General features: G+C 45.9%; 2 protein-coding genes across 12 annotated transcripts in view; one reads left to right on the forward strand and one right to left on the reverse strand.

Moving 5' to 3' along the window:
* syd (JNK-interacting protein syd) overlaps positions 1–887 on the reverse strand; it is a 38,083-nt gene extending 37,196 nt beyond the window's left edge. For 6 of the 11 annotated variants that reach the window (XM_089566634.1, XM_089566633.1, XM_089566632.1 and 3 more), the window contains exon 1: positions 356–885. In XM_089566634.1, coding sequence (XP_089422760.1) covers positions 356–667 — 312 coding nt within the window. In that variant the 5' untranslated portion in view covers positions 668–885. Of the gene's footprint in view, positions 1–355 lie in introns of all 11 variants that reach the window. The other 5 variants (XM_089566628.1, XM_089566630.1, XM_089566631.1 and 2 more) reach the window with 3 other exon arrangements.
* A 484-nt stretch (positions 888–1,371) lies between these two features.
* On the forward strand, positions 1,372–11,926 carry LOC149372223 (putative divalent cation/proton antiporter TMEM165). Its single transcript, XM_089585990.1, has 7 exons — positions 1,372–1,817; positions 1,907–2,101; positions 2,175–2,273; positions 2,364–2,419; positions 3,829–3,960; positions 6,113–6,218; positions 11,703–11,926. The coding sequence occupies exons 2-7, from the start codon at positions 1,945–1,947 to the stop codon at positions 11,771–11,773; spliced, it is 621 nt and encodes a 206-aa protein (XP_089442116.1). The 5' UTR covers positions 1,372–1,817; positions 1,907–1,944; the 3' UTR covers positions 11,774–11,926.
* The last annotated feature ends 404 nt before the right edge of the window (positions 11,927–12,330 follow it).

The following is a 12,330-nucleotide window of genomic DNA, read 5'->3' on the forward strand; positions in this document are numbered from 1 at the left end:
CGCAGTAAATGTTGCCCGTGCTCGTGTCCGTGACCACCGACCTAAAATATGGTGAATGGAGTTACGCTCCGAATACGGCCACAAATGTCAGTACGGTGTTTCACCGCTGCTAAGTGCATCCACTTCGTGCAGTTTAGAAGCGAAATCTAGTTCACTAGTGAAATGTGCATACTGTATTCACATTATCAGCGGCTGCAAGCTTTTTAAAATAATAAACCGCAGCGGAACTTATTTCCCGGAACTTCGAGCTAACTGCGCTTACCTCCTACTTAGGACAGCGATGCTAGGCACTACAAGTACACAGTACACTTCATCCTCTCAAGTATAACTGCACAGACTCGCTGCTCATCATCACCTGTTCGGCTGCTTTTCTCAGCTGTTTCTCACGCTCGTACTGGGTGACCAACTGTTCATTATCCTCTCGCAGCAGCTCCAGCTCCACTTCATGCTCCTGGTTCTCCATGAAAGCCAAGTCCAAGCTCTCCAGAACATTCACCACAAGTGGCATCAGCTCCTTGACCACATCCTCGTCGTATTTCTCGATCATACGCTGGAACTCCTGGTAGATATTGCCAGCCAACGTTTGCACCTTTTCGGACATCACGTCGTGTGTCTCCTCGTTTGTCGTTCCGTAGACCGTTTCCTGCATCGGAGATTCCGTCTCCATGTTTCTGGGGCTTTCGCTGATTGTCGGTGGCCACGATGTTAGTCCCCGATCGCCGAAATACTGAAATTTAGGGCGTGGAGAGGTTGATTTCCTAGGCCTAGGGCCTGGATACCCATAACGATTTGGACAGATGCGAAGTTTGTCTGGCTGAGCTGACCGACTGCCAAGCCAACGGAGCGCATGCGTAGATATGGGAAAGAAGTACGGTCAACTCTAACACGAGCGTTCGCCATGCTCTGCTAATCCAGGGTTTCCCGTTTCCGCGCTTGGATGAAAATGTGGTGGCGCCACGGGTAGTGCGGCGGCAGAGCGCGGCGGTAGCGGCCGCATGATACGTGAACGTTGGCCGCGTGGCTGGCTGGCTGACTGACCTCCCGCAGGCTGACCGAACGCCAGCTACGCCAGCGAAGAAATGCAAAGAAAATAAATGGAAGTGATGCTGTGAGGGCCATTGTTATTTATTGAGTTTCCACGGCAACAAAACACGGTAACACATGTGGCTCGCAACTAGACTGCTTCTAGCTGTCATGTTTTTTGTTTTTTTTTTTGATGTCCTCGAAAGTGAAGTACAGCTGCGCGCTTGCTTTAAAGTAAATCATATATGCACATTTATATCGTAACGAAATGAATAAAGATTGTCGTCGGCTGACGCGCTATTTTTTTTTCACTTTCTGACACGTGGACCACGTACCAATGCATAGAAAATAGCATGGCCTCGAGCAGACGTCATAAAATTAACGCTGCAAGTGCATGACTCCAGGATCAAATGTTCTCAAAGCGCGCACCTGATATATATGGGTCGCGAACTTAGAAGCTTGTTGAGGCTTGTGAATGCGTGCAGCACAGGACGAACCTTCGAATGGTTCGCGCGCTGACCGGACCTGCATATACAGAGTGGAGCTTTTATCTCTGGCGTTTCTTGCACCCTGTTTGAAGACTGCGATGTCAGCTTGAACACGAGCGTGGAGACAATAGATAAGATAATTCGAAGGAGACAATCGACTCAAGACGCGCACATGTACGTATACGTGTTTCCAGAAGATAAACAAGACGGTGCTGCACTTGCGCAGATCACTAACACTTCACTCGGTGCTTCGACCACCCCTACCTTACGGTGTCACGAGAGGAAGCGAAGCTCCGTCCGTCTAGGGTAAGCGGTCGTTCGCAAAAGTTGCTGACTTGGCACGGTTTATTTTTATTTTTTCTCTCTTGTTTTATGTTTTAAATAATGACTTGCAGGTGAATCACTCAACTATCGTGACTATAGAAAGATCGAGATGGATTCCAAGATCCTTACCATAGCAGTGATGATCCTGTTTTCCGAAATGGGAGACAAGACTTTCTTCATCACAGCGCTGATGGCGATGAAACACTCGAAGACATCGGCCATTGCAGGCGCTCTCTCAGCCAATGCATTGATGTCCGTCTTCTCAGGTGTGCATACATGTTCACACAGGACATCCTGGTCATGGCGCACATGTCTTCCTTGCATCTTCCTTTTTTGCAGCTGCGATTGGTTCATTTGCCTCTCTCGTGCAAAAGGATTACACGCACTACTTGTCAGTGGTTCTTTTGCTTATCTTCGGCTCAAGAATGATCGCTGAAGGTTGGTCCGATTGGCACGGGCGTTTTATTCTGCAGTACGTTACGCTTAAATGCTGATGGACTTGGCTTACTCTTCTGTGCACACTTCTAGGTTATGCAATGGAGAAAACTCAAACTAAGGAAGCCCTAAAGGAAGCCGAAGACGAGGTATGCAAGCTTTTTTTTTTAATTGATTATATATACTTTCCTCGTTCACCTCAGCAGGTGAAGTGTCACGTTACAGTTCGTTACAGCTTTGTACGCATAGAATAATATTTATACGTGCGTGGAAACGCTGTCAGAGTTTTAGGGAAAGGTTCCTCGTGATATTTGTTTTTCTGCATATACAGCAAAGCTTCATGATTAAGGAAACACTATACAAACGTGTCCCGACTGTTCCTGCAGTCAGCTGCATTCGTGCAAGAGCTCCATTAGTTATCCTCAAATAAGCAGACGTGGGAATTCGCACTTGAAATTGTTGAATACCACAAGCGAAATTTGTTCCAGTGGGTTAGTTTAATACGTCAGTTGAGTATAAATAACGGTTAATCATCAGTAAAAATGTTTTTTAGCTCCTTAGAAAACCAGCGCGATAGAAATGCCTCGAGACTATAACGGTACTGCTTTAAATTCTTCTATCTATGCAGTCGCTGTAGTGCCTAAAGTAATTTGTGATTGCACGTTTCGTTATTGATTCTCTCAATCTCGGAACTGAAGATTCGAACGCTCACTTTCTGCAGACAGTTACGAACGGATGCTTTTGTAAGTCGATAGAAGGACACACCGCCATTCTGACCCCATTCATCAGGGCGGGAAGAAGGTGCCTTAATTGTCTTAGACGTAATTCTAATTGCTTGGGGAAAGAAGCTGAGTTTGCCTCCACGTTGGAAAGGCCGATGAAATCAAGTGCAAAGCTCAGTTCAGTTTAGAGCCCGCGGACAATGTTCTATTCGTCGTTAGGCCTTGAACAATGGTGGACTGAAACATTGCCGTTTCCCGCCGTGACGGCGGGGCTGCTCTCAACTGAAGGTGAGTGTCACTCGGCTGTTGCTTCGAGGAGCTGCCATTTTATGCAGGTGGCCAGGCCACAGGTCAGCAGCTGTCGCAGGCTGAGTGGACGCACGTTCGACTGCATCGTCGTCTATGACACGTGGCTTTTTCTTTGTTCCTGTCGTAAGATGTTAAGGTTTCGAAGAAGAATGCATGCTGATATTGAACACGAGTGGGGATAGAAATACAGTGGTTCTTCAGTGCGCCTTGACATGCAGCGGATACTTAATTTCGAAGTTCAATACATGCGCCCACAACGGAGGACTGGCATGCACGCAAAGTTTACTTAGGGTGGAACGCCATAGAAACAGGACTCGCAAAAAAATTTCGCTATCTAATTTTTTTCTTCTTTAGTAAAGCGCTCTCAAATTCTTGAGCTCAGTGGAGGCCTAAGAAATGCAACGAAAAGCGCTAATAGCCTTTCCGTGCCTACCCATGTTTGCTGTCTTTTAACGGCACTATGCCCGTCAGAACAGCTATTTGAAAAATGGCCTGATGAGGAGCAATCGTATGTCGTTTTCCTGCAGACGTCCGGAGAAACCAAGGGCTGGGCAAAGCTGGCGGGCAACTCCGCTCTTGTGCAGACATTCCTCTTGACATTTCTGGGGGAGTGGGGCGACAGGTCGCAACTGTCTACGATCGCACTGGCAGCCAATGAGGTAAGCGCTCGCGGTACCAATTTAAATGACGTGGTTTTGCGTTATTCGCAGCTCCTTTTTATGCATTTCATTACAACACTATAAAGCTTTTTTACTATGCATAAAATCTAGAATCGTTATGACATATACGTGACGGAAGCCAACAGTCACCGAAACCAAGGAGCATAGGGGAATTTTTTTTTAATCTGTGGCGGCCATCGTTGGGAGATAATAGGCTAATCATTTTAAGACAATTTGATTAGAAAGCAAAAGAAAAACAATGAATTGCCGCCGGTAGGATCCGAACCCACGACCTCCGAATTACGCGTCCGATGCTCTACCAAGTGAGCTACGGCGCCGGCTGCCTCATCTTCTGCTTTCGGGGGTCTTTATGAATTGCGGTAACCTAACCTTGAGAGTTCACCAGCGCCACTCTCGTCCATGGCGGCGGACGTGCACTACACGTCCTGTTTTACCGCGAGTGTGACGTATAAGATGTCGAAATGATGTGATTTCCTCGTAAGAACACATGGGTGCTGGGTTTCCGCGTAATAAGATATATAAGAACGATTCACTGAATCGGTGCGATTACAAAATGTCTTTGCCGTTTCTCCTAGTTGAAGGTATTACACTTTTGACACATCTCAAAGAACCCTTTAGAGTCTTATCCCTTATCTCTAAGAGTCCTCAAGAAGCAACTGACCTCACGATTACCGTATATACTCCACTACCCCCTCCTTGTGAATCTAATTGACAATTTGTGTCAATACCACGCACATTTCCCTCAAGAAAAAATAAAGGATTTGATCATTTTGTACACCCTAGAAAGAAGGCGCTTTGAGTACCAACACGTTTTTGTACCTCTTTGTACCCCTTGTACATCTTCCTTCATGGTCAAGACCAATGGTTCTCTAGAGTCCGTAGCGCCTTCCCACTCAGGATTGTCGCGCCTCTTCCACTCTCTTGCCGAACCGCGACGAAAGATCCGCGCCTGCAGCCTCAGATACAATATACTCTTCCGGTGCGGACAGCTTATCCGCTTATCGTGGAGACGTCGACCACCTCCTTTTTCTATTCTCTGAAACCTTCCTTCGTCCTTTTTTCTTTACGGGTAATTATTGCCTCAAGGCATCTCCTGCGCTCTGTGCCGCCGCCTCTGACGAGATAAAGACCAGATAAAGTGTAGACAGATGAAAAATAATGTGTCTGCTTTCGACTGCGAAATAAAGGAAGCTAATCTCTAGGTCGAGATCAATTTTTCCATTCATGATCCATTTGCCATTCATGATCTGAGAGAACCTGCCACATGCGCTCTACCCCATTCTTATTCTTGTAGTTATTTCCCTCTCATGATCCGGATCAGCGGTCACTACCTGCCCTAAATAGACATCTTCCAGCACCTCTTTACCAACTGCGAACTGCTGTTCCCTTGCTAGACTGTTGAACATTATTTTGGTTTTCTGCATGTTAATTTTTAGCTCCACCGTTCTGCTCTGCCTGCCTAACCCATTGATCATGCTTTGCAGTTGATGTCCTGAGTAACTTAGGAAGGCAATGTCATCAGCGAATCGCAGATTATTTAGGTATTCTCCATTAACTTTTATCCCAAACTGTTCCCATTTCAGGCCCCGGAATACCTCCTGTAAACAGGCGGTGAACTGAAACCGATATACGCCTCCACTAATATACGTCTCCGGTATGCTAAAAGCGTCTAATCACTGGTCAAGACGCAAAAGAGATCAGTCGTTATGAGGTGCGGTCAGAAAGTACGACCTCTCCTGCTCCGCTGGCGTAACACAATGATTATTTGCCTGTTTTAACGAGCCAAGAAGAATTTTTTCGGTAGTACGGCACACAGGCAACTGGAAATATGTAACGCCCTCAAGTCTCAATATAACAATGCATTAACCGTAGAGATTAGCCTCGGGCAGATTTAAATACAACGAAAGGTTGCAACACATAATTTTTATCCGTTTAACTCGTGCGAATGGGCTGCTCTGTCAGTGCCTGAGAGAAAAAGACATCAACTAATTCTTGTTTTGATTTTAAACGTGCTTCGAACTTACGCAGCAGATTGAGAGACACACCGTTTTCCCAACAGGCCAGCTGCCCTACACTGCTTCATATACCAACACTGCATCCGTGAGTGTGTGCGTCCGCAAACGTTTTGCAGGGTGTCTCAAAGGTGGCTGTGGGCGCCATCTTGGGCCACGCGGTGTGCATCTTGGTTGCTGCCTATGGGGGATGCCTGGTCGCACACAGGATGTCTCTGCGGTCAGGTGAATAGCCATCGCTATTTCAATAAGTACGAGTGGGAATTCGAGAGAGTTCATTTCAAATGTATGCTGCAGCAAGACTTGTTTGAGCTAGCTGGTCTTTACGAGGCATACCTGAAGTGCGAAATGGCGCGAGGAAAAGATTTTCTTCAGGAATGTGTGCTATATATGTTATACGTATGAATATATGTACGGGGTTGCATGCCGATTCACAACCGCTCCCCATGATAACCGTGGTGCCAGTTATTGTGGTAACGCCTCTACAGACAACCGGCATGGCGACAAAAAATTGTGAGACACGTATGCCATAAGGATATGACTTATAGAGTAACGTGCCATATATGCAGACGGCCATTCTCTACCTTACATTCATAGATCCTTGGTATTCGTCGTACCCCTCCTGGTGCAATGTTGCAGCGGTTAAGCGATGTGCCACTACCCTACGATGGCTGGTGCTCCCAGCGGTGGGCCTTGCGCGGCGCTGGTTGCTCTTCCCGGGCGACCGATCATTAATTTAAATGACACCTGCCACGGTGGGCAGTTTTCTCGCATTCCGATGGGCAGGCTGTGCTGACGCCGCAAGGTCACGTGACCTATGTGGCCCACCTGCCTCCTAGGTTGCTCTCTGGGGATCACCTGCCAGAGCAATGCTCATGATTTCTCGCTCACAACGGCCATGATGGCCAGTGCACACAGCATGCATATCTGTAGCATTTCTGCAACGTTTGTAGGATCATTCTGCTCAGTAGTAAGAAAATATTCCCTCTAAAGGGTCCCTGCAACGTTTTTGAAGGTGGCGATAATGTTCGTGCATTGCTTTGGGTAAGCGTCCCGTACAATCCTCAAAAGCGAGCCGGTAATTTAAAAATAGTTTTTTTTTATTCCCATTTTTGGGTCTCACGACGGTGCCGACATCTCGATCGAGATCCTGCCTCGTGACGTCATGAAGCCCGCATGACGTCGCGAGGGGCTCGCACTGGCTCGTCGAAAACCGCAACGGTTCTCATAGGCGATCCTTTTAGGCGAAAAAGAGCATCTGTTCTATTTCTCAGCAGGTAATAAAAGATCGCATCGCATGCACCTAAACTGAACCGTGGGAAATGACGCGATATGCAATCTTTGAGATTGTTTGTCGGCACGGGCAGTGTAGCACAGATGAAGCGTTGAGAAACCTTGCTGTAAAAGCTAAGAAATTGTGTAGCTATTTAACCTACAGTGGACAGGCTGATCGCACCTCGCGGCCATTTTCGCTGTCGGTCAGGTTGCGTGTGAGATTTTCACAAATGGACTTCACATATTCGGTGCGCGCCTACCGTCGGCGCGTACTCTTCCGACAGGCTGTCTCTCTTCAGCGCTCAGCAAAGACGATATTGTCAGATGTGATGTGCGGTTCACATAAAAATCGCCATATCTGCGTATGGAGATCGTTTTACTCTCGCTGGACCGCTTTGTTCTCTGTGTTAGATAGTTTTTATGTGTCCGGTTGGCTCGTTGTGTCCATAAACTGCCTGTAAATATGCTTGTATTAGCGCTATAGTATCCTCTCCTTGTGTCCGCCAGACCGACCTCACTAGTTGGAACGCGAGACACTGCATACACTATACATCGCACAAGTTGCTTGCAGTACTGTGAAGGCTGCGGCGATCTGAACCAGTCAGAACGCCGCGCGCTGCGAAACGTGTTGCTCCGCGCCTATCACCTCGCGACTGGTGGCTTCATCCACGGGAAAGGAAAATCCAACATCAGTGCGCTGCTGCGCGGATGAATGATTATCAGGAAACTAAAGGCGCGGTAACTGTCTCACTTCTCGGTGAGACACCTCCTTCCCTCGCGCCGTGAGGGAAGGGAGGAAGGTGGGAGCGAACGAAGAAAGAGAGAGAGAGGTGTATTTATTTATTTATTTATTTATTTGTGATACCCTCAGGGTACAAAGTACATTTCAGAGGGGAAGGGCAGTTGATAACAAGAAAAATAAACAAAGCACAATTCATACAAAACTATAGAACAACTGAGGCAAGATAAAAAGAAGTGAGCAAAATTAACTCGGAACAGATTAATAAAATAGTTTAAGAACAATACTAGTAGGTGGAGAACACAACACTACAATAAAATACAAAAGCGATCATTATGTAATCAGAGTGGTAAGTAAATTCCTAAATTGAGTTGAATCAGTGATGCTAGTTAATGATGCGGGTAGGGAATTCCATTCTTTAGAGGTTAGCGGAAAATATGATTGCGCACATGTCACTGTGTTACAATGAGGCACTGTGACCTTGTGTTGACGATCACGACGATGAGAAATGAACGGTGCCGGTTGAATCCATCGAGAGCGAAGTTGAAAATTGGAGTAGCAAATCTTATGGAATAGGCAGATGCGGAAGTGCTTACGGCGGGTAGCTAGGGGCAGGAGGTTTAAAGACCTTTTCATTTGGGTGACGCTAGATGTACGATGGTAATTGCCTAAAATGAATACGTAGTGAATACGCAGTGGAGGGCTCCGGAAAAGTTTTGACCACCTGGGGATCTTAAACGTGCACTGACATCGCACAGCACACGGGCGCCTTCTGTATTGCTGCTGCGTGGTGGAGGCTCGGACGCCTGTATACGCGCGGACGACTCGGCGGACGCCATGTTTACAAATGGCGGCACATCACTTCGTAGCAGGTCTTCGCAGTCCTGTGTTCGTAGGTCTTTCTCCGCCAATTTAACCAGTGAATGAAACGCTCGCTATACTTTCAAAACACCATCCCTTACAAAAATGAGCGTTGAGTTTCTGGTGTCATGTTCATGCATTCCTTGTGACACATTAGAAAGTCACCACGAAGGCAGGTATTCATGTCTTTCGACAATAAAAACTCAGCAGAGACTCTTTGGCGTTAAAACAGAAGATTTCCTTATGTCATCGGCCATCAGCCACTCAAGTGAGTTTTCTCGTCGTTAACCCCCATGCAGAAATATAGCACAACATATTCAGATGCTATTTCACACGAAATTCTCTCATGCCATTGCCGGTGTGGTACGCACAAAGGCATGCATGAAATAAATGCAACCAGCGCCAGAGGCACTTGGGGAGAGGGGGGCGGGGGGGGGGGGGGGGGGGGCTATAATTTACGCTTTTATGACAGTGTCGGCCGTCTGGAAAGAGAGAGGTTGTTTACTGGCCAGTAAAGATTTTCTTGAAAAAAAAAAACAGTATGCTTCTCGACAGCTAGCTATTAAAACATTACACGGAAAATTGGATTTTTTTGTGTTCTTTAGTGTCCAGATTAGTGGTCGTTACCACTGATCGTGATTCAATGCGATGAACGTATCGCGCGATGGCGCTAATATGAGTGACCAAAAAACCTGCTACCAGCAAGAGTGAAACGAAGAACTTTTTTTTGTCTGCAGAGTGTAAAATATAGGCTCGAAGACACCGATACAGCAACGAACAACGTAATATTAAAGGCTTGCTCAGTCGCAGGCTCCATATAGTGCGTCACGTTGCAAGCGTAAGCGCGCTGTTTTCAATATAACTCCGAACAGTGCACAAAGGGACGCAGCAAGAAAAAACCCGTGACAAGCATGCGATGTACCAGTGTACAAGATAAAAAAGAAGACAGCGCAGTCTCTCGATCTTCAGTCACCTCATCATGTGTGTTTACATTAAACGTTTGGATGGATTAGAAAGATGTGTGTTGCTACCGTGCTCGCAGGTTTTGAAGCTACCTAGCGCATTATTCCAGTAATTTATGCCCCGGAGTGCAGTTTTGCACAACACTGTGGTCTGTACCAAGGATTAGGAGCGCTAAGACAGTAAAACGAACAGCTGTCGTTCAGAAACTTATAGTTTCCCAAGTGGTTTGATACGGCCAATGCGCTGTATGTCAAGGCTCGGAATACGTTGGCACCCACAAGAGGCCCGAAAGATCCCTCTGAACAGCGTTGTTTTCCCGTCCGTGAATGTAAGATGCTGCTGCTTCATTTACACGCAATGGAAAGAACAAGAAACAACTGTAGCTACACATATCAGGCCACATAAGTTGATCACTCAACGTCTGGTGGCGTGGTCTAGTGGTTACCGTGGTAAGATAGGGTGTCTATGGTCGGCGGTTTGAATCCCCCTGCATGCCGGCATGTTATTTAATTTTTTTTTCTTTTTTTGATTTTGCTCTACTTTTTTTTATTTTGCCTGTTATTTTGCATTACTGATCCCCATAATTGGATCGGGTTTTGCAATAGCAGGTAACACATGAGAGTCAAGACAAAATAATCAGAAAAGCATACATTAAGAACACACTAGAACCACGGTGGCCAATTCGTTTTAGAAAGCCATTAGGAATTCATTAGGAAAATCACAAGAAAGTCATGAGAAAGGCATAAGATCCTAATGTCAAAAGTCACTAGACTTTCTAAAGAAAGTCATTAGATTTTTTTTCTTAAGGGATCCCTACCGTGGGCGGACGTTCGCTCGTAGCCGTGCTGGGGAGTCGGACATCCTAGATTCCTCAGTGTATTTTGTTGCTAGCTGGCGTTATTGTTGCTATAGCAATAAATGCCTTGTTTGTGTCAGCCATTGTGTCGTTCCTTTGTTCCCGCAGAGCAAGGCCCGCCGTGGTCGGCGTGCGCTCAGTAGCGCTCGTGGCCACGGGATGGGGTCCGCGCGGCTTTGAACTGTGTCAGCCGCGCTTAAGCGGTGAAAACGTGTTTATCTCCCCATATTAAACCTCACAAACTACCTTTTCGATTCTACAATAATTGTTTGAAATATAGTCCCATTCAAAGGACTATTGCTTGTCTTCCTTGGAGCTCAACCTTCCATAGCGCTGCAACAACTTGTGAGATCAAGTATTATAAAAAATAAATGAAATTAAAAACAAAATGCTTGCGCCGGTACGCCAGTAACATGCAAGGATTCTAAGTAGACATGTGCGCTCTACGTCATCGCTGCTGCCGTGTGAGTGCCTAAGTGACGTAACGAAAACAATGCATGCATAAAGGTTTCTCTAACGACAGCCTTCCTTGTGTTGTTCCGCTCGCCAATGACCACGCGTTCTTATGAGCGAATAATAATAATAATAATAATAATAGTAATAATAATAATAATAATAATAATAATAATAATAATAATAATAATAATAATAATTTCTTCATCTTTCCAATGAACAAAATACAAATTCAGGCCTACTTGAATGAACGCTATGAATTCGACAACTGGTCATTTGATGCCATTTCTATATAGCTCCAACAATGCTCCACAAAGCATATCGACGGAAGCCTATCGCATGCTACAGGCTACAAGGAGTGACAAATACGTATTTTAGAGTGTTGCGATTTGCAGCAGAGTGCATGCGTTGCCTTTTTGTAACGAGTGAGGCGCTTCTTGTACTCTCCAGCTCAGTTATATTTTAGAGCATGGTAAACAGGGTCGCTTGGCAGGCGTGAATGTTGCTCAACCTAATCCATGGGCTCTCTTTCTCATGTTTTTTTTTTGTTTTTTTTTTTCAGTTACTCTTCTTGGAGGCTGCGTCTTCCTACTGCTTGCCTTCTCGAATGTCATCATGGGCCCCACTATTTGACGAAAGTCTATTCATTTGTCGATATCATATATCTATATATATATAGGTCGCTGTACCTCCTTGCGCATATATGTTTCATCCTGATTATTGAACTCATATATTGCACGTGTCTTTCACAGACGGGACACCAAATAAAACCTCGATTGTAGTGAATTGTATCTTGTGATTTTTGTCCTGTACCCGAGTACGGTTCAATATCTTATTTGATACACGTGCTGAGTGAAAAACCCTTCGTCGCAATCCTGCGCGATCTATCGGTTGCCTGTTTGCATCAGTAATCGGAACCAAGCCAGGTAAAAAGCACGGGCGGTTTTATGGGCAGCTCTTGTAGGGAAGCTGGAAGGAAGGGTCCTATTTGCGCAATGCCTTTCTTGAACCTTTTTTTGTCCAAAGTAATGGGCCAGCAGCAGCATTACGCAACAGGCGTAAACTTTACCAATTGGTTATTAGTCAGTTTGCATTGAGCTGTCCATGTAAGCTCCTGCTGCTTGCGAACGAGGAAGCAATCGCTGCGACTGACTCTTTGCGCTTACAACCGTCAGCCGTTCGCCTGGCGA

This window comes from Amblyomma mixtum, chromosome 1 (genome assembly GCF_055824585.1).
Source record: "Amblyomma mixtum isolate Tamu chromosome 1, ASM5582458v1, whole genome shotgun sequence".
NCBI classification, from domain to species: Eukaryota; Metazoa; Arthropoda; class Arachnida; order Ixodida; family Ixodidae; genus Amblyomma; species Amblyomma mixtum.

Bases quoted from the DNA above. Each gene is read 5' to 3' on its own strand.
- LOC149372223 (XM_089585990.1), top strand. From the start codon at position 1,945: ATGGATTCCAAGATCCTTACCATAGCAGTGATGATCCTGTTTTCCGAA. The intron at 2,102-2,174 runs GTGTGCATACAT...CCTTTTTTGCAG, and splicing joins ATTGATGTCCGTCTTCTCAG to CTGCGATTGGTTCATTTGCC. The intron at 6,219-11,702 runs GTGAATAGCCAT...TTTTTTTTTCAG, and splicing joins CAGGATGTCTCTGCGGTCAG to TTACTCTTCTTGGAGGCTGC.